The sequence below is a fragment of the Colias croceus genome, chromosome 11, assembly GCF_905220415.1.
Source record: "Colias croceus chromosome 11, ilColCroc2.1".
Classification (NCBI taxonomy): Eukaryota; Metazoa; Arthropoda; class Insecta; order Lepidoptera; family Pieridae; genus Colias; species Colias croceus.
This window is the reverse complement of record NC_059547.1, coordinates 7,678,249-7,704,679: the sequence shown is the minus strand read 5'-3', so window position 1 is coordinate 7,704,679 and position 26,431 is coordinate 7,678,249. Positions and strand designations below refer to the sequence as shown.

Below are 26,431 nucleotides of genomic sequence, written 5' to 3'. Positions count from 1 at the left end.
TTACTCCACTTATAACTCAAGAACGGCTGAACCAATTTAGCTGAAAATTAGCAGGGAGGTAGTTTAGAGCCAGGAGAAGGATATAGGATACTAAATACGTACCACGGGCGAAGCCGGGGCGGACCACTAGTTATAAAATAATTGAAACCTGCGCATGCGCCTTAGAGCATTAAGGCATGCGCACATCATACATAAACAGTGCGAAATTTAAATTGGTATCGTTTCATTTATTAAATTAAATCAATAAATAAATCTATACTAACCACGTCTGGTTCGAAAGATGAAACTGGCTTTTTATTTCGAAAATTTAATGGCAACACTTGCCAGTTAACTGTCATTAAAACCTGAGTTGTTGATGTGTCAAAGCTTGTCAGTGATTTTTTTTTCTGCGATTTTAGCTTATTTTAGATTTTAGTGATTTCTAAAAAAAAAAATTATTTTTGAAAACTGAGTTGAAAACATGACGAAAACTTTAAACTATGATTAATAAATTTAAAATGAAACAATTTGAAAGAGATGTAGTTTTCAAGGAAAAACAAGAGTGTTTACAAGAAATATCTCAATGCATTGTTAAGTGTGACTTGATATTTTGATGCTTTTCATCTTGATTGCATTGCACATTATTATAAGTAGGTATGATTTGTTTAATATTATTATTATTATTTTGCATGAATGATACCAGTAATCCAGTTAAAAACTATCCAACCAGACGTGACTAGTATAGATTTATTTATTGATTTAATTTAATAAATGAAACGATACCAATTTAAATTTCGCACTGTTTATGCATGATGTGCGCATGCCTTAATGCTCTAAGGCGCATGCGCAGGTTTCAATTATTTTATAACTAGTGGTCCGCCCCGGCTTCGCCCGTGGTACGTATTTAGTATCCTATATCCTTCTCCTGGCTCTAAACTACCTCCCTGCCAATTTTCAGCTAAATCGGTTCAGCCGTTCTTGAGTTATAAGTGGAGTAACTAACAAGACTTTCTTTTATATATATATAGATTTTATTTTTTAATAACATAAATAATTTAACAATTTCAATGATGGGCCTCTACGGACCTAACGGCAAAGAATACGATTTTGATAAAATTCGCCAATTTTGCTATGGATGGGGTGCTAAAGTGTATTTTTTTTATACCTAAAATTAAAAAAAAATTATTAAAAAAAAACTAAAGGGGACCTAACGAAAAAATTGTGGGACCTTATAGGACCTAACGGAGACCTATCGATTAAGGTCATTTTTGACCCAAAATTCTATGGATGGGGTGCTAAAGTGCACTTTTTTATACCTAAAATTTAAAAAATTATTTAAAAAAAAACTAAAGGGGACCTAACGAAAAAATTGTGGGACCTTAAAGGACCTAACGGGGACCTAACGATCAAGGTCATTTTCGACCCAAAATTCCATAGATGGGGTGCTAAGTTTGCACTGGTGGTCTATCTTAATGTTTTCAAATGATAAATTTCAGATAAACCCGAGATATACCCAGTTGTTTCACTAATTTAATTAGTTCTTAACATTTTTAGCGATATTTATAAAACAAAAACAAGAATGTAGGTATAGTGTGTACATTCGAAATCTGATTAATTATTCAATGAAAGATTAGTTCCAGTAATCTTAAAAATATTTATAATAATTTACTTAATTTATCAAAAATATTTGTTTTCATATCCTACGCTTGATAAAAATGATAGCAGAAATCATTTTGACAACGTTATCATTTTTATCAGAATGTCAAGTCGAAGACTACTAGCGCCACTAATACCTACACGCGCAATATTCAACGTACCGTAAACAATGGTGTATTTGTGTATGTGTGTGTAGCTTGCTCGTTCGTTTGGTTGACAATCGCGATGTGGTTTATCCTACATCATCGCATGCTGAGTTATCTTTTCAAGAAATATTTATAATTTTTCAATTAGTTAAGCGATTCATTTCTAAATGTTTTCTTTCGTTGTGATATCTTTTCTCTGTTTTGATTTCTAAATATGTGTAACTTGCCGCCGAAGTTCCATTCAGTGTGTCGCCTTTGTTTATCATTCTGTGGCGATAATTGCAGTGATGTTAAACTTCCAATATTCGACCGTGATAAGGATAAATCACAGCTTTCCGAGATGATAATGACATATTTGTCAATAGTGGTAAATAATTGTGCATTGATTTTGTAATTTTAAAGCGAATAGCTGAGTTTTTCTCATGTGAAAGTTAAGCATTAGCGTACAAGATTGTGGATACTGATAAGCGCCATTAACTTTCTCGCGGGTGTTGGGTATTTTCGCATTGTGATATCATGTTACGGCCCACGCGTTGAGTGCTCGAGTGTATGACTAATGTCGTTCTTGGAAGTGATAGGCAAGGCGGGTGGCGCTATATCAGCGACCGCGCGGTGATAACAAAGGAGCGTACGAGATCTCCTATCTAGCCGCGGTCTCTTGCGCCCCTCGCGCCCTCGCCTCCCTCATCTCTACATGCATACACTTGCAATCACATCCTTGCTCTCCTTGTCTTCACTTCACTCTTATTTTGAACAGCTACTGTATCTATTTTGAGAACCAATAAATACTAAATATAGACATGCATTTTATAGGGGAACTGCAGTTGCCTTTTATGTGATCTCAGAATATTAAAGTTATACTCTAGTCAAGGAATAAACTTATATTTTTATTTAATCTGATAGCTACTTGATGAATCACATCTATGATTATGTCTGTGAAAGGTCATTGGCCACATCATCTCTTAATATAGTTATTGTTAAGTCAAAATAAATGATGAATGTGTATTTTTTAGGTTTCTCCAGAAGACATGCTGCCACAGGTAGTATGTGGAAGTTGTGCTAACAAACTAGATGAGTTTCATACATTTAGAGAACTATCACACAAGTCTGAAAGATTATTGGAACAATTTCTTCAGTATGCGAATTCCATATCAGGCCCCAAGGAGGTGAGTAATAGAAATAAAATGTTTAACAAAAATATATTTATTTCTAAAATAATTATAAGTCATAAATTTATATATTTATATAATGCAATTTTATATCTAAACGGTTTATAATACAATGTAGTATTTTGCTTAGGCAAAACTTGATTCCGAATTTATATTTATATAGCGAATTGGTTGACAAAATTTTTTCTTGTAACAAGTTTTAGCGGCATTAAAAAGTATTCCGCAAATCATGCCAATACCAACAACTGTTCCTACACCTAAAATGCTCCATAGAATATGTTTTGGCCTCAAGTCTGAGAAGGAGAATCCTCTCTTTGCTGCAAAAGTAGTGTCAAATGTGGGACAGAAAGACACTGTGATGTTTGTTATGAATGCTCCATTCAATCTCATAGGTGCTGCACAACTGTAACAATATACACATATTGATATATTATCAAGTTATAGTTATTAAAAAAATGTAAACATGAGTTTATTAGGAACCTAAAATAATGATATGAATTTTTTTAAACTTAAACACTGAAAATCTGTTTTTATATTCATACATTGGAAAAAATATTAATGTATCTCTGTCAGGATATTTTTATCACAAAAAGCCAATTATTTCTTCATGAGGAAAACTATATAAATATTACATAAGTATTTTGTTTATTTTCTACTAATCTTAAGATGCAAGAAGAATTCATAGATGAGCAAGGATCCAAAAATTTCAAACCACATTCATACTACCAACACTGTCATAGAAATATAGATTCATAAGAATTTTTAACATCCACAGATCAATTTAAATAACATCTTGAATCATCACTTACATCAGCTAGTCTGTTTTGATATAGTCATTATTTTTATTGACATTTATTTACACATAGATATTGCTTGATATCTATTTATTTTTAGTTTTTGCAAGATAACTGAGGGTAGATAACTTGGATGATGCTTATATTATACAGGGTGTCACATGGTGATATACTGAATCACATAAAAGATGGCCTGGGGGTGATTCAGATAGCCCTCTAGGTCCTCTACATCCCAGCTTCAGTTATATCATTACTTCTTGGGACAGCCTGTATAAGCATTGGATATTGCTATATATGTGCCTGATCTATTTCCAGAATTTAATGTACCTTTGGAGTGTTAGTGTTAGAATAGTGCTTTCGTAAAAATTTACATTATTACAATAATTGTAAAAATTGGTTCTAATTGAATCGTTCAATTAGAACGAATTTTTATCCTGCTAAATGCAGTAAACGTTTTAAAATGTTATGATATTGTTTTCTGTAGATAATTTCATTTTCGGATTTATTTTGAATTACGCTCAAATCTTCCTAAGTCTAAATAGTAATTCTTTTTTAAAAATAGGCCAACTTGGGGCATATTTTCGTCGTTTTATCTCTTCCTACCAGAAAGTTATACTCACTAAGGTATTTCTCCCGCTCTGAATTTTGATCCTGCGTCCTGTTTGGTGACAATATTAGCTAAATCACAGTTGCATAGCCAGTTGTTGCCCGTCATGCCCAACACCTCTAACTTGTTCCACGGCATAAGGTCCGTCGAGAGCTCGCTCAAGTTATTGTCATCGAGATATACCTGTTGAGGAAAAGTGCACGCTCAAACGTCGCATTTACATGTCCTTAGAATGTGAAACAATAACAGTAAAACTATTCCGTCGTTACAATGTTGAATGTTGTTTAAAGCTTGAAAGTTGTGAATGGATAGCCAATAGTTATTACAATTGTATTCACTATGGTGGAATGGAATATTCTAGCCTAAACTAAAATACTACTCGGAAATCGTTTAAATTTATTCGGTAGACTATTTGCGTACATTATATTAATCAATTGAAGAAATTTCAATACTAGCACAAAAATTTTATACTAATGAGGTTAATAAAAGATTAAACTTGTTAAAAAGATATCGCAAAAAGTATTTGATAATATCTAACTAGGAACTTCGAATACTATCGCTTGATAAAAGCACGTCCTAATTCCGGGATGAATTTTGCAAGCTATCGAGTATTATCAAAACAAATATAAACTGATTGATCAGCTAACCTAGTTTATTTGAAGTAAAGTAAGAAATATAAACTGGGCCAAACCGCATTGTATACTTTATTTACTGATTATGATTTGTTTGCGTACGTGAAAATCAATGTCAGATTTTATAGGAATTCTAAAGCCTTGTTCGTTAAAGATATTGCCTATATGAATCTTTATACTTAATCATTTCGAGACAAAATTACACAATTATTATAGAAGTTATAAAACACGCATAACATAAAAATAATATCTAGAAAGTACAACGAGGAAGGTCGGCAAACGTGATTTCATACTATGAACGTTTTGATATTACGTCGCGGTAGATTAGTTTGGCATCCACATTATCATGGCGATTTAAAGGACGAGACTATAACATTGATATGTTTGTCTTCTCTACAGTATATAATCGCTTAAAATACACAACTTTAAATGTCAAAGTTTGTTGTTATTACCTCTTTCAACGTCCATTTATCTTTAAGTCCTCGGAAGGCATTGTGACTGATGTATCTTAAATTTTTATTGTGACAGAGATGAAGTACTCGGAGTTTAGTGAGCGGCGAGAATGTACTGCGTTTCACTTCTTCAAGATTTTCGTTTTCGCCAACTTCTAATTCTAGTAGATTTGTTAATCCTGTAAAATGCATAGAATTTTATACTAAAACTATTTTTCGTTTTTTATCATTCATAATTTTGATCGGACCAGCAGATACCCAGAAAAAACATAGGAAATAGAATACCGTGTTCTAAAACCAGTGAAGGTAGAGCCTTCTATTGAGTGATACCGTATAGAAAACGTAGACCAAGCTGTAACGTAACCCCACGTATATCTCACATTACCATCAAATCTTAACGAAAAATACGCTCTTGTAAATTATTATTTTACATATCTAATGTATCCATTCAAAACAAAGGCAGTTAATATGCTATAAGTGTACTCGGTTAACTGAAGGGGCCCAATAGCTCAGATATTAGCATATAGATATTAGCATATATACTACGATCTCAATCTAATGGTGCAAAAAGTCGTGATCTAAGATATGACGCATATTTTGGCCAATGCGCGGAAATATTAATGTCCATCTAATAATTGATACTCACGTCCACATATAAATCGTGTTTAGTAAATCTTTAAAGGAATACGTATATCCTGAATAGTTAGTATCCTCTGATACGCTTCGAGATCATTTACGTCACGAGCAAGATGTACCATCAAATCTACAACGATGCGAGTCGTGATAATGATATATTCGAAATGAGTCATTATATTAAAACTATCTACATTGTCAATGAGGAACTATTTTGGAGGCAAATCGGCATTTAAAACGCCTATTACTTTCGTTTCAAGGTGGATTTATCAGTCACTTCACCTTATTAAATATTTCAAGGTTCGTTTTCCGACATAGCGTAGCGATTTTATCTCTACGTTTCTCACCGACGAATGCGGATGACTCGTCAGCGAAGTATTTTGCCGCATCTTGGGAAATATCACCCGGACTCCGGAGACGAGGATTAATCAGCCAAGTTTTGCATTTAAGTGAAAATCTGATAATACATGATCCGCTTTCGTTTCTCGACAGGTAGGTAGATATAACGTAACGTTGCTGACTGGCGTTTTACTACACCAATAGAAAGTTCGGTGATCGTCTTCTCGTAATTAGAATGTGTTTACGTAATATAAGTTCGTATTAGAATTGTATTTCGTTGATTCAGATATTAATACATGCGGAACGAATTTCTATATTATGCTATTTATGGAATTAATATAATATTTGAGAAGCGTGGAATTTTTTAAAGCGGATTTAAGTAATTTTAGAGGTTCCGCTCTTACAGTGAATAATAACATTGTAATCAATAAAAATTATAAGTTGTTTATCAGCTGTTTGAGGAAATCTTTGATATATATTTGTTATTTTAGTTTGTTGTAATAATTTGAACTCGTAGGTAATTTCCCACGACACTTCAAATGTGTGGTAACATTTTGCTGGTATCGCTATCATTGATTCAGAAGACGTTAATAGTCTACTTAGATAACTTATTTATTTGATATAATAAAATATATTTGATAAAACATAGACGTTAAGTATTAACATTTTTTTCTGCACAATAAAATAAAAACATATTCGTTTGACGTACTTAGTCTATTAATTAGTTACAAGTGTATAAATATACGCACCTTTGCTCTATAATATCTCAAAAAGCAGGTCATATTTAATTTTTATTCATACATATTATACCATTTACGCAAAGGCGTAAGTCAACCATACGGAACTAAAAGAACTATAGTCCATTAAAATGTTACATTTTTTTGGCCTAACCTTTTTTTAAATTTAATTTCCAACAAATAATGCTAATTTTTTTTTTTAAATCAGATAAATAGTTTAAGAGATATGCCGTAAAAACCATTTCAACCGCTATTTTCAAGATGGCGGCCATGGGACAAGGGTGGTGACCCCACAAACTTGGAGATAGCTTCACACTGACCCCCCTAGACATCAAAAAATTTTAAATTTCATTCTCTAAAAAACGCAACCCCAAATGTTTCAATGGACTAACCTCTAATAGTGAGGTTAGCTTAGGCCACGTATTGTGCATGAGCAATACCTTTATAGTTTGTAATAGTACTGTATTGTGTTGTAAGATTACGTACCTACAAAACTGTCATCGTTAAGCTCAATAATCGGATTGTTGTTGAAAGTCAAGTACTGCAAAGTTTTGCCGACGATGCTCAGGCTCTCAGGGACATTCAAGAAGAAGTTCCCAGACAGATCTATTTGCCGCAGCTTCACGAGACCCTTAAACGCATCTAGCGGTATGTTGTCGATGTCCGTCTTCGATAAGTCGAGAACCTAAAAGGAATATGTATGTTAATCGTTTCGCTCAATCTTTACCTTGTTTATTCATGTGAAAGGTTGATTGTTCCGGTGTCGTTATGTACTTTATTAAATGTTTTAAAAGGAAATATATGATACGATATTTGTTATTTACAAGAAACTGTATTCGGATGGGTTTTATCATTTAAGTACCAAGAAAATCTAATTACTAATCATACACGTCTACGTACAGCTTCGATCGCGTAGTACCCAAAAATAAATAGTTCCTTTGGTACCATATACATATAAATTATAATATTCGGTTCGTATAAATTATAATAACACATCAGCTATATAGTCACTTACACACCAATCTGTTGTACTACGTTTCGTTGGGTACAAAGTATAAAATTTAAATCTACAAACTACGCCTATACATTATACAATACGCAATATACATATGGACATGACAGGTGAAATTCATAGAATATCAAGGTGTGAGTCTAAACCACAGGTCTAAACTATAATCAAGTATTTTGTTTACAAATATGGATATGTATGCTTTCCTGGTTATCACTGATTGATACGACGCCATCACGACAACACTACGCTAGTGTTTATCGCGCATTCAGTTTAGATACACATTAGAACAGACGATTTATCATCATCCATCATCTGCAAAATGTATGTCATGATAGTAGATACTTTAAAAATCATGATGGGATTTAAAAATGACCCATTATAATTGAGAATTTAATAATTGGGAATTAACGTATGTGGAAATGATAATTTGACTATTATCAGTAGATCGTGAGTGAGGATATACGCAAACATAATTTTTTTCTCATAACTAATTGATAGCATACAAGTTTATACCAAACCGTGTTCTGTAGATTTTGAGCTTTATTAAACTCTCGAAACTTGTTGTCGTGCAAATCGGCTTTCCCAAAATGCACTACTTCTCGTTGTTAATAATTTTTGGACGACTTTTTGCGTATGTTTCGGAGACATTGACTGCTTCCTATCAGGTGACACGTTTGCACAATTGTCCTGCTTTCGTACAAAGAAAAAACCACCTACCTCGAGTTTGGTCGCGCTTGACAAAGCAATTATAGTCACATGATCTAGGATTTCTATTGGGTTGTTGTTAAGGTAGAGCCTCGTCAAATTCGGTGTATATTGGAACAGATATCTGTCCAAGGAATGAATCTCGTTGAAGCCCAGATTCAAAGTCTCTAGGGCAATGTCACTGTACACCCCATTATTATATGGTCCTTGGAATATTTCGCTCCGTAACACTTCTCCTGCAAAATGATATTGTTTTTATTTAATAGATTGTTATGATAGTTCTGGTTCGCCTTGGCTTACTTTAATATTTTATGATATGACTAGCTTTCCGCCCGCGGCTTCGCCCGCGTTTTCAAAGAAAAACCCGCATAGTTCCCGTTCCCGTGGGATTTCAGGGATAAAACCTAGCCTATGTTACTCGTGGATAATGTAGCTTTCGAATGGTGAAAGAATTTTTCAAATCTGCCAAGTAGTTTCGGAGCCTATTCAATTCATACAAACAAACAAACAAACAAAAAATCAAACCTTTCCTCTTTATAATATTTGTATAGATGAATAGTTGTTCATAACTCAGTTCATAATCCGAGTTAATATCTAAAATGGCAGCTTTAATGTTTACAATTTTTATAATGTTTTCCTCTAAAACAACTCCTTCTAACTCAACTTCCTTCTTCCTCCAACTTCCTTTATAAGTTATTTAGTGAATATATTATTTTAAAATAATAAACATATACTTATTGTGATTAAAATATTACCCGAAATAGAATTTTTGCTCAGGTCCAAGTATACCATCCGATCAATTTTTCTGAAAGCGTCATCTTCTATTTCAACGATTTTATTAGATTTGAAGCTAATTGCAATTTTGTTGCCTGGCACGGGGGACAATTGTGTGACATTTGTTATACTGTTGTTAAAGAACGTTATGAGTACATGGCTATCTGAAAAAAAAACAAATCATTAAACAATATGGACGATGCGTACAAGTAATATCATAACTCCGGTATAATTCTAAGGGTATAATTATCCTATTTTGATTTTTGAACAATATATAAATATAATAAGCGGTAGTTTAGAATGCAGTTAACGTAAATACTAAACACCGAACGCGAAGTGATAAAAATTGTAAATAAAGTACGTTCTCAATCCATTATAAGTTTGCTGTGGATATGTGGGCTGCTGTCATTGTTATGCTTCTTATCACATTTCGCGATATGATTCAGTCTTCAATTTATTCCACTATTCACCCATTTATATTAAGCCTCTATAATCTTTATCAATTTTAAATTGCACAACATTGTTTAAAAGACAATTAGTTTAATATAATTTTAATTACATAATTAGATAAGAACATAATATAATTCGTAGACACAAGAGGTACCTTTTTCTCCTAGACCTTTAATTTCCTCAGGCCAAAGTGGAATTTTATCAATGTTTCGCCGCGAACAATTCAATGTTAGATTGTTTACATCTTGAACAAATATATCACAGGGGCTCTTCTTTTCGCCTTGCGCGTGAGATCCATAAACTAGGACACTTAATATCACTAACACCTACAACAAAGAAACACCATTATCTTATGTAATTCGTGGATACACGCACCATTAAGCCTAGGGCGATTGTCTTTACATTACTCACTTCGGGTACATCACGTAGAAAGTACATTTTCTTCAAAATTAGAAAGGACACTGCTCGTACACCATACAAAGATCTATTATTATCTTATCACATAGGAGGCAAGTGATATCATAAGAGATATGAAACAGTGGCGCCTCATTGGTTAACGTTTATTTGTGATATCGTGTAACAAATACAAGCGATGTACAAACATTGTTCTTTATTTTTAGGAAGTCCTCAGCATAACGGCCGACAAACTGGAAGAAATAATTAAACCATTGAACGATAATGATTACGATCACGCAACAAAGAACAAATACGCCGAAATCGGGTCACCGGATTCGACGGAGGAGATGAAAAACTTGGAGAGTCGGCAGGCGGCGGTTACACTTCTTCAAATTAAAAATTACGATCCAACAAAATATGTCGTCAAACCCGAGGAGAGTCCGAACATAATGTTCAAAACAGTAAGTTTACCGCCTTCGGACAGGGCGAGAGAAGTAATGCACTGCAATACAGTCATCGATATAATAAGCAAGGCTGTCGCGGTCGCTCAGCGGGAAAACGAGGAATCTCATAACTATCCGCCTAACTATACGAGCGTGATTGACAAGACGCACGTGCCCTGCGCCGCGGACTACAAGCAGGAGTACGTCGACGAGCCGTACACGCACAACGCGCCGCAGAGCGTCACCAGTCTGGGCAGCAACGATGAGCACAACAAGGAAATGGACTTGTCGCTCTACAGCTCAGCCAAGAACGAGTACCTGGATCCGAACGAGCAGGAACGGGAGGCGAACGCATATGTACATAGAACAATTACGAGCAACAAAATGTCAAGTTTCGCGGATGAATACAAGCAGCACGTGTACGCGAGGGCGTGCGTGAGAACGAAACCGGCGAAGGAGAATTCGGTGTATGAGGAGTGCAGTCAAAGCAGCAGCGGATCCGACCCAGACAGGCTACAGATGGATATATCGGAGGTGTCGCAGGTAATTGAACATGAACACTAATCAGTTTTTCCCACAAAATAGTTCACTGTCTACCTTTCCTCTCCATGATACGGTCACTAACAATTTATTTTATTATGTATCGTTTAACCAAAATATATTGACTAACTGAAGTATTTCCATACTCTCGAGGCCGACAGATAGTGTATTGTATCAATTATGTTGAATATAATTTGTAGGCGTGTGGTAATGACCTATGCAAATAATTCTATGTCCGTCTGTGTACCTTCCACGTGATTATCACCGGTATTATTAGAATGGTCTATAATTACTTTATCCATTAAGGTATAAACATATTGATTAATGTTTATTATACGGATGAAACTGCCTCTAATAGTTTTTATTTATAAGGTATGGTTATTAAATTATTTAGGTATATAGCCATCTAAATCTAATATGATAACGACTAATTTCTTCTATTTTCTTATTCTCATTTTTTCTTCTTTAATTTTTTACGCGATTGTAAAATAAAGCACGATAGTAAATATATTTTTTACTAGCTGCTCCGCGCGGTTTCACCCCCGTGGCTCCACTCCTGTCGGTCGTAGACCGTAGCGTGATATAGCCTATAACCTTCCTCGATAAATAGGCTATCTAACACCGAAAAAATTTTTCAATTCGGACCAGTAGTTCCCGAGATTAGCGCGTTCAAACATACAAGCAAACTCTTCAACTTTATAATATTAATATAGATTAAATACATTTATTATCGTTTTTAATAAAATAAAAAAATAATCGCATATTTTCAAAACATTTTCATACTGTAATTATTTTAGAATTTACAATATGACCTTGTTGTTACGAGTTAAAGATGATGTCCGATATTACTAATATAGTGTATAAAGTGCATAAAAACGGAACATATCTTTTTATACACAAAATATTTTCTAAGCCTATAATGTCAAATTGAATAATTTATTAATTAATGTAACTACATTGGCCATATTATAAAATTTCAGGACGATCCCGAGGAAACCCAGTCGGTGCCGTCAGCGCAATCGTCACCGAAACCGCCGCACGAAAGTGAAACCGAAAAGGAATCGTTATGGCACGCGTTACATAAACAGAACGGTGAGATTTCTATTTACGAAGTGATATTTGGAACAAATTATAATTAAAAAAAAGTTAATCAGAAGAGAAATTTATTAGGTTAATTATACATTGTTGTCCAATAAATTTGCATAGCAATTAGCATATATGTACAAGATGATTGTGTAATAAGGGCTCTAAAAAGTAATGGAAACTTCATTTTTATCATGTTCCACTTGATTCTATGCCCTTTACGTAAATGTGGCTAGACTAGGCGTTGGACCAAATCCACCCGAGTTTAGACCAATTGCCCTTAAATTTGATGTCATCATAATCCCACCAAAAACATAAATGTAAAATTTGGAGCCGAGTTCAATCGTTGACTTAATTTGCCAAAAAAAGAAATGAGATCTAAATGTGTGCCAAGTTCTGCAGACAGTCCAGAAATTTATTTACAAAGATGTATTAAGTTCTTAGGTTGACTGAAAACTCAATTGTTTTATTTTCCCTTAGAGAACAATGTTTATTCCAAAATATAACTTTTTAAATTTGAATAATATAATTATTTTCACAAAGCAAACAACTAATGACCTATTGAACCCCATAATTTAATGAGGCTAGTTTTTAGAACCTCACAAAATATAAACAGTATGTAAAACTAGCCTCATCAAATTATGGGGTTCAATAGGTCATTAGTTGTTTGCTTTGTGAAAATAATTATATTATTCAAATTTAAAAAGTTATATTTTGGAATAAACATTGTTCTCTAAGGGAAAATAAAACAATTGAGTTTTCAGTCAACCTAAGAACTTAATACATCTTTGTAAATAAATTTCTGGACTGTCTGCAGAACTTGGCACACATTTAGATCTCATTTCTTTTTTTGGCAAATTAAGTCAACGATTGAACTCGGCTCCAAATTTTACATTTATGTTTTTGGTGGGATTTTTATTACAATTTTCTTTTATTTTACGTTTAATAACAGTTTTGAATAAAGAAATCATGCAATCGAAGTAATCCGCCCTAGCGATACTAGCGCGAGTGAGTGTGATGTCAGAGGCGCTTCGAATCTACAGATGTTTCGTCCTAAAATATGTAAACTTCAATAATCTATATCTCAGTCATTTATTGATGGATTTCAAAATTTTTTTCGGCCACTGATTAGTTTTGATCTATTTTTTAAGACTAGTAAGGTAAATATACTATTTTCTTTTTTTTTAAACTTTTCCATTTTTCCATACAAACAAAATTTATGTCATTGAAAAAAAAATTAAATACAAATAAATTCAGTATTTTCTGATTTTTTCCTTTGTACACTCACTATTACCTAGTTGATTACAAAATTTGAACTTTCTAGGTCATCTGGAAGTGGGTTAGGTTTTGTATATGTCTATAAGTCAGTCAGTCTTAAAAATTGCGATTTTTGGATATTAATATCTACGCAACTGTTTAATCTGTATTTATGAAATTTAAGGTTCTTGTTTATCTTGAGGTCCTCTTGATATGTACCAAATTTGGTTTATATAACTTAAATAGTTTTCGAGTTATAAGGGGGTGAAAAGTGGCTCGAAATGGTTCGTGTAAATATACACACGGCTGCTGCTCGCCAGTTCTCTTCGCTTGAACTCGGCTTGACACGCTGCCGCGTGTCTAGATACATACATAAGAATCACTAATTGTTGAGTAGCTTCGTTTTTACAAAAGAACAAACTATAGCGAATCGAATGACCCATGGCTTCAATATATTCGAGGGTTTTAATTTTTATAAAAAAAGCCCTACATGCCCTTTATATTTCAAGATTGCTAACAAAAAATAATAAACAAGTGATAACTGCGTTAAAAACAACCGACTTCAAACTTGCACTTGCAACATTTACAAATACAGACAAAAATGTTCATAAAATAAAAACTACTGGGCCTATCCGAATAAAATTTTTATGAGATAAATTCGACACCATCCCGCATCGAACAAAAAAAGAATCACGTAAATCGGTTCAGAAACCTCGGAGTAATCGGTGTACATACATTAAAAAAAACCGGCCGAATTGATAACCTCCTCCTTTTTTTGAAGTCGGTTAAAAAGAACCAATTGACATTTAATTCCACTATACGTTATTACTTATTATCAGGTCGTGGTGGAGAAACGACACAGTTGCTCCGGCGGCTAATAAACAGCAAGCACACGGGCATGACGGTGTCGCCGCTGCGCGCCAACACGTCGCCTCTGCCCGCCGCGCTACTGCCCAACGGGGCTGTTTCACCGGTATGTATGGAGAAATAGTCTTTCAGGTGAGTGACAGGTACAGATTATCTGTCAGGTGAGTGACAGGTACAGTGTGCAAGTCGTGGTAGATAAATATCGCATAAATTCCGGCGGCTAATAAACAGCAAGCACACGGGCAATGGCGCTGTTTCGCCAGTATGGTAGTAATAGCCAATTTCGTCGCGAATATGTTCTGTGTAGGCTATTCTTCATCTGTTAAGTGACAGATGGTATATGAAAAATTTGCGTCAAATCTACACTGATACAACGATGCACTAAAAAAACAACAAAACAAACAGGAATAGATAAAACAACAATAACATATAAACAACTAGACTCGCAAGCACCTGTTAAAAGTTCGTCAAAATATGTTCCAGCGGCTGTGTTTTTTGTACAAATATATTTTTTTCAAACATACACCCTACTTCCGGAATTTAGGAATGTTCAAAGTCGTATATCGCACATTATAGAAGTGCCATTTTAATAGGCAACATTTGACAGTTCAACAAAATTCAACAACGTAACCTAGTAACGACGACATAGAATAACATGATATTTCGTTTTGTTAGAACTGCACATTTGCTTAACTTTTTTCAATTATGATTACATATTTATAGGAATAATGACCGATACAAGTAATTTTAAGATTTCATTTTACTGATAAACCATACTAAACATAATAAACAATTTCTGAATTGAAGAACTGACGTCGCTACAATTTTGTGTCAATAAACTTTTTTTCTTTTTAAATACCAGAGACGTTACTCTGAAAATCGAAATCTGACATCTAGAATCGAATGCATTGATTACTTGTGAATAAAAAATCATCATAAATTAAAAAATCCATATCGATTAATTCACTTTAATCGATGTTTTTAAGCAGGTTACCTCTCTTCGAAGATAAAATTGATAGACGTCGAATGTTGCCTATTAAATTGGCTCGACTATAGAAAACTCTGCTTAACAGACGCATAGGCGGAGTTTTGCTTCATAAAATTTTTGAGCGTAGTTCTATTAGTCCGTTTTCTTATGGGAAAAGGTATACATTTTTGAGTAAAGCAATGCCATTTGGTACGAATGTTGTTCTCGTCCACCTAAGCCCAAATCGCCCGGTAGCCAGTCTTTACTCCCCGGGAGACGGGAGGGAGGGGGGGTTATAGAACAGAGCGCTCGCCGCTCCGAAAAAAAATTCTGTCGGAGCCATTTGGACCTTTGAGTCGAGTTTGGTATCGTTTTCAGGTAACTAGATAATGCCTGATTCATTCCCCATACCAGTTTTTTAGGGTTCCCTAGCAAAATATGTCACAATCCTTAAAATAATGAACTTTTGGTAGTGGCAAAATCCAAACAAACCAGTATATTTTTATATTTTTGTATCAAACCTGGTTTATAAAAAAATACTGTCTGAAAGGCCATTTAATGCAGATTATAAAAACATTAACATTTAATATATATTTTACCATTTTCAATGTAAAATAAATTATAGAAAGTATAGTAACGCTCGTTAGCGCAGCATTGGGGACGGCTAAAAGACCCGAAAAATAAGCTAACAACAAACATGTTAACATGGTATGGGACAAATAAGTACGAAACACTCGATGAAAAAGTCAGACTCGCACTTGGCTGGTTTTTGTTTGTTAGTATCGCTTATTTTTCGGGTCTTTTAGCCGTCCCCTATGCTGCGCTAACGAGCGTTACTATACTTTCTATAATTTATTTTACATTGAAAATGGTAAAATATATATTAAATGTTAATGTTTTTATAATCTGCATTAAATGGCCTTTCAGACAGTATTTTTTTATAAACCAGGTTTGATACAAAAATATAAAATATACTGGTTTGTTTGGATTTTGCCACTACCAAAAGTTCATTATTTTAAGGATTGTGACATATTTTGCTAGAGAACCCTAAAAAACTGGTATGGGGAATGAATCAGGCATTATCTAGTTACCTGAAAACGATACCAAACTCGACTCAAAGGTCCAAATGGCTCCGACAGAATTTTTTTTCGGAGCGGCGGGCGCTCTGTTCTATAACCCCCCCTCCCTCCCGTCTCCCGGGGAGTAAAGACTGGCTACCGGGCGATTTGGGCTTAGGTGGACGAGAACCACATTCGTACCAAATGGCATTGCTTTACTCAAAAATGTATACCTTTCCATACAAGCATGCCCATAAGAAAACGGACTATATTAGTTGATGATACGTCAATGCAGATAATAGTTTGAAAATTAGTATTTTTTGTAAGTAAAGAATAAACTCAAAAATTACAATCGATTTTCAAAAATTATTTTACCATTCGAAGTCTACAATCTACATATTTTTATCGGGTAACATAGGCTATTTTTATCTCGGATCAACCTGTGCAAGGAGCTAGTAGGCTATCAGGGTTGTTATCAGCAATGGGTAAAACCGTTTTTAAGTCGTGGTTTCGCAGCGAAATACGCGCTGTCAACTATTTTTTTTACTTGCTTTATCAGGGCAGTTTCGACTAGACCAGCAAGTTGACATAATTTAGAAAGAAAGAAATTAAACTTAAACGTGTATCTTATACGGACTCTCTACACGACAAAACCAGAAAAAGCGAACCAATACAACAAAACCGCTAAATCAAATATGTAATGATATTTTTCATAATCAAATTTTATCTTAATCTTTATCATGGGAGGCCTTCGACTCAGTATTTATTCTCCGAAATTCGAAGTACAATATTATAATCTAAGACCACCGCAGTCCTTCTTTTTATACACAGAATTTAATATTAAATTATTTAAATTGTATTATATATTTATGTAATATTATTTTAAATGTAATTAGAGAATCAACATTACATATTATATAAAACAATTTTCGTTCCAAGGTGGTATCTAGTTAACGTGTTAAATCAGACAATTTTTATGAGCGCTTTAATTAATAAAGATTTCTATTACATTACCTTAATTAACCGACTTCAAAAAAAAATGTTGTGTGGTTTTATGAAACCACGGTAAAAGTGAAACTTAGGCACAAAATTATCGTATTTGTACGATAATTATTATCGTACGGTTCGATCGATGCATTTTGGTCTACTCGAAGGAGCGGTCTAATTGGTCTACTCGAAGGAGCGGCCTAATTGGTCTACTCGAAGGAGCGGTCTAATTGGTCTGCTCGGTAATAGGTATGGTCTACTCGAATGTGCGATCTACTTGTTCTACTCGGTAATAGGTTTGGTCTACTCGAAGGTGCGGTCTACTTGGTCTACTTGGTAATCTAGGTGCGGTCTACTTGGTCTACTCGGTAATAGGTATGGTCTACTCGAAGGAGCGGTCTAATTGGTCTACTCGGTAATAGGTTTGGTCACCTCGAATGTACGGTCTACTTGGTCTACTCGGTAATAGGTATGGTCTCCTCGAATGTACGGTCTACTTGGTCTACTCGGTAATAGGTTTGGTCTACTCGAATGTGTGGTCTACTTGGTCTACTCGGAAATTGATGTAGTCTACTCGGAAATTGGTGTGGTCTACTTGGTCTACTCGGTGAAGGTATGGTCTACTTGGTCTACTCGGTGAAGGTGCGGTCTACTTGGTCTTCTCTGTGAAAGTGCGGTCTACTTGTTCTACTCGGAAATTGCTGTAGTCTACTCGGAAATTGGTGTGGTCTACTTGGTCTACTCGGTGAAGGTACGGTCTACTTGGTCTACTCGGTGAAGGTGCAGTCTACTTGGTCTTCTCTATGAAAGTGCGGTCTACTTGTTCTACTCGGAATTTGGTGTGGTATACTTGGTCTACTCGGAATTTGGTGTGGTATACTTGGTCTACTCGGTGAAGGTGCGGTCTACTTGGTCTACTCGGAAATTGATGTGGTCTACTTGGTCTATTCGATAATAGGATTGGTCTACTTGGACTAATCGGTGCGGTCTACTTGGTCTACTCGGTAATAGGTTTGGTCTACTCGAAGGTGCGGTCTACTTGGTCTACTCGGAAATTGATGTGGTCTACTTGGTCTATTCGATAATAGGATTGGTCTACTTGGACTAATCGGTGCGGTCTACTTGGTCTACTCGGTAATAGGTTTGGTCTACTCGAAGGTGCGGTCTACTTGGTCTACTTGGTAATCTAGGTATGGTCTACTCGAAGGAGCGGTCTAATTGGTCTACTCGGTAATAGGTTTGGTCTTCTCGAATGTACGGTCTACTTGGTCTACTCGGTAATAGGTTTGGTCTACTCGAATGTGCGGTCTACTTGGTCTACTCGGAAATTGATGTAGTCTACTCGGAAATTGGTGTGGTCTACTTGGTCTACTCGGTGAAGGTACGGTCTACTTGGTCTACTCGGTGAAGGTGCGATCTACTTGGTCTTCTCTGTGAAGGTGCGGTCTACTTGTTCTACTCGGAATTTGGTGTGGTATACTTGGTCTACTCGGAATTTGGTGTGGTATACTTGGTCTACTCGGTGAAGGTGCGGTCTACTTGGTCTACTCTGAAATTGATGTGGTCTACTTGGTCTATTCGATAACAGGATTGGTCTACTTGGTCTACTCGGCAATAGGATTAGTCTACTCGAAGGTGTGGTCTACTTGGTCGACTCGGTAATAGGTATGGTCTACTTGGTCTACTCGGTAATAGGTATGGTCTACTCGAAGGAGCGGTCTACTTGGTCTACTTGGTAATAGGTATGGTCTACTCGAAGGAGCGGTCTAATTGGTCTACTCGGTAGTAGGTATGGTCTACTCGACGGAGCGGTCTTATTGGTCTACTTAGTAATAGGTTTGGTCTACTCGAATATGCGGTCTACTTGGTCTACTCGGTAATAGTACTTGGACTAATCGGTGAAGGTGCGGTCTACTTGGTCTACTCGGTAATAGGTTTGGTCTACTCGAAGGTGCGGTCTACTTGGTCTACTCGGTAATAGGTATGGTCTACTCGAAGGTGCGGTCTAATTGGTCTACTCGGTAATAGGTTTGGTTTACTCGAAGGAGCGGTCTACTTCGTCTACTCGGTAATAGGTTTGGTCTACTCGAAGGTGCAGTCTACTTGGTCTACTCGGTAATAGGTATGGTCTACCTACTCGGCCTACTCGGTGAAGGTGAGGTCATGGCGACATATCCAAGGGTGTGGTTTTATGAAACCCCGGTAAAATGAAATTGTTCGAACGGTTCGGAACACTGCTTTGTGTAGCGCATGTCGCGTGCCGAGTAGGTAATACCTACTCGGTTGCCGCGATACACGCGACATGCGCTACACAGACCAAAAAGTTTGAGGCGATGTAATAAAAGTTTCACTTTAAAAAGAGGAGGTTATCAATTCGGCCGGTATATATGTTTTTCTTACAACTATTTATTAAAACGCAGTATTTGATAACACGCAGAAATTTTAAATGAACTTTTAAGTAGAAATACGTTCTAAGATATTTTTCTATACTGTGATGAATAAATAGTGCTATAAAATAATACAACCATATTTCAGTATGTAAATATATGCATAGAGTACAAACAACTGCAAAGCCTATTGTTAAAGTTGTTTGGGTTTTCCAATAGTATTTACTTTGAAATTACAAGGACGTTCAAGTCTATGATATGATAAAATAAACTTTAATTAAAACAAAATAAAATTTATACTTACATTATTTTGTTTCATAGTTTTATGAAAAAGCATCTCTTGAAAAGTAAATTACACAACTATATTTGAAATCTGTCTCTATAGATTTCCACATAAATATATTTTTGTTTTATTAAATAAATAATTCATGTATTTGAGTTTGTTAAATAATCGACATGATTAAATTAAAATTTGTTCTATTTAAATATAATTTGTTATAAAACACGACCACCACAATCTAACACGCGAAACATAATAAACAATGGATAAACATCACACACACGAGGATGCATTTATAATATTCTTTAGTACCTACGTGACGTTTCGTCGAGGTGAAAAAGCATTTTCCTCGAGATGAAACACCTCGATAAACTATTTGTTTTGAGTTTTATTGTCGACAGATCGATTGTCTCGCTTAGCAAGGACACGTGTATCTTTCTCGCATTGTTATTAAAATTTTTATGTACCATTCTCTTAAAGAATTACCATGGGATGTTCCAATAAATGATACATGTAGTAATAAACTATTTTATAAAATTTGAATTCAGGACGCGGCGAGTAAATAAAAAGTTCTTCCGTATGTAATGTTGTTATGACTGTTAAGTACGAGGAAATTCAATATATATGCAGTTAATATTGTATTTATAACGCTTTTATTGCATTTGCAAATAAAAATGCATACAGTTGTATCGTTATTTACTAACACAATGTTAAATATGACAATTGTTTTAACAAGCGTGCAATAATATTAGTTTATGATTATCTGTATTTACAAGAATCTTATTACAGTGTTATCATAAAATGTTATATTTAATGCACTGTTTCCATACTTATGCCCTTTGATAGGCGTAATTATTAACGAGAACGTTTATTAACGTCGCATGTAGTTAACACTGTATGAATAGTGAAATTTTCAAAATAACATTGGAAATCTTAACCATGCAATAGATGCGGTCCATTCTATAGGAAAAGTAGGAATTTTTCAATAAGTTTTCAAAATAAATGTTACTAATCATAATTTCTATGATGAGTTACATTGAATTCCTTAGATATGAGCGACTAAAAAATATTAAAATGAGTCAACAATTGCAATCCCAAGTAAAAAAAATCACCGATTTCAGAACGGCGACTGGCCGAGCCCAGGTCGCGGCGGGTCCGGTGCGGGCGGGGCGGGCGGCACGGCGCGCAGGAAACAGAGCTGTCCCGCGCGCGCGCAGCCGCTGCAAGAGCAACATGTCACGTGGCCGATTGCGAATGATAATGTGAGTTTTTTATGCCTAGTTTAAAATGAATCCTCCGGTAGTTGGAAAGGGGTTTTACAATATAATTTTTTGATAAGAATATTATTATACGATAGATGATTGTTACTTTTTCACATATAATTTAGAAATACATTTTTTAGATTATCGTAGTCTTGATAAGTAAATATGAAGAATGCTTTTTACTGTAGAGCTAGTTGTGTGTTGGGATTCATCAGTAAAAGTTATTCAAAAATTTGATTAAAATACATATACTTACTTAGAATAAATATTCAAAAAAAATTTTTGAATTATGAAATTCACAAAATTTTCACATTTCAAGAGTATGATACAAATATACCGGAGGAATTGATAACCTTCTCCTTTTTTGAAGTCGGTTAAAAAGTAGGCATTCATACGAACTGTTGATGGAAGTGAAAATTTTTAACTTGAATTTAAGTAGTAAAATTTGACATTAGTATGTCACTTTCCCTTATCAATGAGATGAAAGCAGATATCATTGCAACAACTTTTCACTACAGGAAGCGTCAGACGCGGCATCGAACGCGGCGCGGTCCGGCGGGGCGGGCGCGAACGCGGGGGCGGGGGGTGGTCGCGTCGAACTGTCCTGCACCAACTGCGGCACGCACACGACCACCATCTGGCGGCGGGACGCGCGCGGCGAGATGGTGTGCAACGCGTGCGGGCTGTACTACAAGCTGCACGGCGTGCCGCGCCCCACGGCCATGCGCCGCGACACCATACACACGCGCCGCCGCCGGCCCCGGCACGAAGTCAAGTCGGCGCGATCCAGTGAGTGTTTGTGTGTTTGTGTAGTGGAAGGTTGCGGAAGATAGATTTGTGTTAGTGTGTACTGTTTGTAGTGACGCTGATTGTGTACGCATCATTGAGATTTTACAGCGATTGTGCGGTTGGTTGGTGCTCAAACATTGTTAAATCAATCATTGTTCACAACTACCCACATTTGAATAAATAGCCATGTGTCATTTTTTAAGTTATCAATGAATGGTCAGTTCTTAGATTATTTTTAATTCAAGTCACACTATCGCCTTATATAATTTAACTACAAAGTATTCATCAGTTTAAACGGTCTTTGAATTTAGAGACGTAATCATAGTATGCATAATATGAATAATTCAACAAAATCTTGTGTGACGTATTGCAGGACGGCGAGGTGGCAGCGGAGGTGCGGTGGACAGTGTCGAGGGGGGCGAGGTAGCGGGCGCGGGCGCGGGGGGTGCAGTGAGCGGGAGTGCGGGGGGCGCGGCGGTTAGTGCGGGGGGCGAGGGCGCGGAGGAGGCGGTGCTGAGCGCGCTGCGCCGCCAGTTGCAGCCGCACCTGCTGGCCGCGCTGCACGCGCACACCGCGCACCGGACGCAGGTCACTAAATAAAATTAACCCCTTACCGCATACAGAGCCATATATGGACGACGAAGTTTATGAATTTTTTATAGGCTAACTATAAACAATATCTAAAAAAACTACCTTACATCTTAAACAGCATTTCATCGAGAATTGGAATGTAATTAATTTATACAGTGTAAATATTATCCATCAGATATATTATAGATTTAGTCTAGCGCGTGCGACGGTTTGGGTGCGCGGAAAAAACCGTGATTTTCAAATTAAGATTTCAATATCAAAAAGGTGAGTAAAGCCATGAAAAAAAAATATTTCTTCATTCTTTAGTCTTTCTAAAATAAGGTAAAACATTTGGTTAGGTTGTTTTTTTGCTTTAATCATGTTTTTTTGTACTTTTCCAAATCTGTCATATTTGGCTTCGTATGCATTCCGTCCAAAATATATTATGTCATATGTGGCTGGGTATGCATTCAAGCACAGCATTCAAGGATACTTTCACTGATTGTTCCAGTATCAATCCTAGACACTTTTATCTCACTATGCTAAGCATGTAAATATTATATCATCATCAATAAATACAGACTCATGCTATATGCCACTGTATGATTTTTAATTAGCCGTTTCAGAGCAAATGCGAAAGTCAGGGAAAGCTCTTATTACCAAAAGACGTGGTCGTCTCTCAAAAACTTAGAAACATCGGCATCTCTGGAGTCTCCTCAGTATTTCTGACTCGCCAATTACCGCAAAAAAGCTACGAAAAACTCCTGCAGGACATCTAGATTTTCACTTTGATTCTGTACGGTCTGATGGGATTAGTCATTACCGAATTTGGAAGAAGAACGCCCGTCAGCTATGCCTATATTGTTCCAATTTCGTTCCTTCACGTTATGTGAAAAATATAACGTGTTTTTATGTTATAATGACAAACGTAATTGTTTTAAGCAATTTCACGAAGTATAAGTTGGCTGTGATTCTGGGTGTTATTTAGGTATCCATATAAAGTACTAACATTTCGCCCGCGGCCTCGCCCGCGTTTTCAAAGAAAACCCCGCATAGTTCCCGTTCCCGTGGGATTTTCGGGATAAAACCTATCCTATGTGTTAGTCCAAGTTACCCTCTATATTATGTGTGCTAAATTTCATAGAAGTCGGTTCAGTAGTATTTGCGTGAAACAGTAACAAACAAACACATACACATACATCCACCCTCACAAACTTTCGAATTTATAATATAAGTAGGATAGGATTTATGTAAAGTATATGTAGCATATCAGTTGACTAAGCATTCAGGATACAAGCTTAAGTTTAGTTTGGGGCTTAGCAACCGTGTGTGTGAAATTAATCCGGAATATGTTTTTATTTTATTAATTAGTTACTTTTTTCTAATTGCATACGAAGCCATATATGACAGAAAAAATACAACAAACACTGCATACGAGTCCATATATGGCGCCGTTATATATTTTCTATAATATAAGTAAATAATTTTTTTTCTCAATTTGATCTCATAATGTAAGGTCTAATAAACACTTTTTTGCAAAAAAATAATTTTTATTTCATCTCCTTAATAATTCATGCAATAAGGGGTTAATATCGTTTCTAGTATTAAATAAATAAATAATTGGATCCCTCGTCTTCGTCATCCATCACAGAACAGTAAAAACTAATAGAAGTGTGATGTGGGCGTGGCCCACGTGTCACTAGTAAGGTAAGATCGCCTAACTTGCTCTCAGTTGTGCGCAGAAAAATATTCGAGTCGGTTGTCAGCTGTCAAACCTTTTTTCCATATTTATTCATTAATAAGGACGTGTTGTTTTGTATTAGAGACCAAAAATGATAGCAGACACAATAATATCAGCAATGGAGGCATTTCATACCATCGGTAAGTCTTATTTTAATTTATTTTAAATATATTTTATGTTATAACTTAGCTTGTCGTAATTTGTCAAAAATTTATAAAAATATTAAGTCAAAATGAACCTTAATCCATAAGAAATTAGTACTAATATAGATTGAACAGCACACAAGACTTTCTGGAATATTATTGCAATAAACAAACGAATGTCGGATTAGTGATGCATGTGGCGCATATCGACAGTATCGATACTTTAGAAAAGACAATCACTATAAAATATTAAATTTTATTTTATTTTTCCTTAGCTTTCATTAGTCCTATTTATTTATAGATTTTCCAAAGAGGCTAATTTAAAAGAGAAATGGATAAATGCAACGTGACGAGTTAACTGGATGCCGTACAGCACTAAGCAGTCTAACAAAGGCCACCGATACATCAAACCTACGGCAGTTCCAAGATTTAAAATAATGCATAATTTCTGTTTGTATTTTGTAAATATAGATTTATACTATTCTATTCCGTTTTTTATTAAAATATAATAATATGAAAAGACGTACTTAGTAGTAATAAACATACTCCAAAATGTGACACATTATACTATACTCATATAATAGAAAGCAAAAAAAATGCACAAAAAAATATTTATTTGTGAATTATCGATAACAAGACTGACATCCCTTAGAGCATAGCATCAAGTTAATGTCATTAATGTAGAGTGATACAAATTTCAACCTTATCTTTATGTGTTGAGGTTCAAAGTTATATGTATCGAAAACTAACGCCCTCTGTTGTGGAGTAGCTGAATGTTTTCGAATTTGGAATTTCTGAGCAAAGAGAAACAAAACAGCTAATATGCCTAGAGATGTTATATTAAAATAAACCGTAACAGGGTGCGTTAGGGTACATATTGAAATGCTGAATTTATAACCTAAGTCAGTTTTTACTCAAATTAAGCTGTCCAATCAAAGGCATAGTTTACTTGTAGTGTACTGTATAACTATCGATTTAAATGTGTGGGTTTGGCGACACTGGTTTTCATACTAATTATGACATTATAGCACTTCTATTAGTTTTTACTGTTCTGTGTCATCCATACCGATACATTTATTTTGCCGGAAAGAGTACGATACATAAATTCTTACAAACTTTCGCGTTTATATTAATCTGTAGGATTTCACTCAGGAATAATGTAGCTAACGAAGACATTTTGAACACAACAATTATGGAGACATAACACGACCAAATCTTTAGTAGCATTTCTGTCTTGATTTTTTTAACTGAAACTCATCTTTCCTCCACAGATGGGCCGCGGCATGCCGGACTACGACGAGGCGCCGCTGAACCTCGTGGCGAGTCACGTGGCCGCGGAAGAGACGCATTGACTTAACACGATATCCACGTTTACTTAACGTATTCCATTTTCGAACAACACTCACACATGCACCCGTGTACAAACGGCCAGTTACTCATACCATAGACAAACAATTTTAGTTTATATTTGGAATATTTTTAAACAGCCGCGTTTTGACAGATGACATTTATTATTCTTCATAAAAGTTTCGTTATCGAAAAATTACACCGTTTTACTTTTGGTTTTCAATAGTAA

The 26,431-nt window shown here is 35.4% G+C and overlaps 2 protein-coding genes across 3 annotated transcripts; one reads left to right on the top strand and one right to left on the bottom strand.

Moving 5' to 3' along the window:
* Positions 1 to 1,826: 1,826 nt before the first annotated feature.
* On the top strand, positions 1,827 to 26,431 carry LOC123695830 (zinc finger transcription factor Trps1). The gene is made up of 9 exons (XM_045641769.1): positions 1,827 to 2,148; positions 2,795 to 2,947; positions 10,706 to 11,467; positions 12,445 to 12,556; positions 14,644 to 14,777; positions 21,472 to 21,612; positions 22,131 to 22,401; positions 22,775 to 22,989; positions 26,127 to 26,431. Exons 1-9 carry the CDS (start codon positions 1,996 to 1,998, stop codon positions 26,205 to 26,207), a joined length of 2,022 nt encoding a protein of 673 aa, XP_045497725.1. The 5' UTR covers positions 1,827 to 1,995; the 3' UTR covers positions 26,208 to 26,431.
* Positions 2,967 to 20,599, bottom strand: LOC123695837 (phospholipase A2 inhibitor beta-like). Of its 2 annotated transcripts, none has more exons than XM_045641778.1 (8): positions 20,375 to 20,599; positions 10,240 to 10,411; positions 9,617 to 9,799; positions 8,874 to 9,097; positions 7,631 to 7,829; positions 5,436 to 5,614; positions 4,365 to 4,534; positions 2,967 to 3,353 (listed from the first exon to the last, which is right to left on the bottom strand). In XM_045641778.1, exons 1-8 carry the CDS (start codon positions 20,405 to 20,407, stop codon positions 3,077 to 3,079), a joined length of 1,437 nt encoding a protein of 478 aa, XP_045497734.1. In that variant the 5' UTR covers positions 20,408 to 20,599; the 3' UTR covers positions 2,967 to 3,076. The 2 variants fall into 2 exon arrangements, with proteins under 2 accessions (XP_045497734.1, XP_045497735.1); XM_045641779.1 differs by lacking the exon at positions 20,375 to 20,599 and adding an exon at positions 10,497 to 10,746.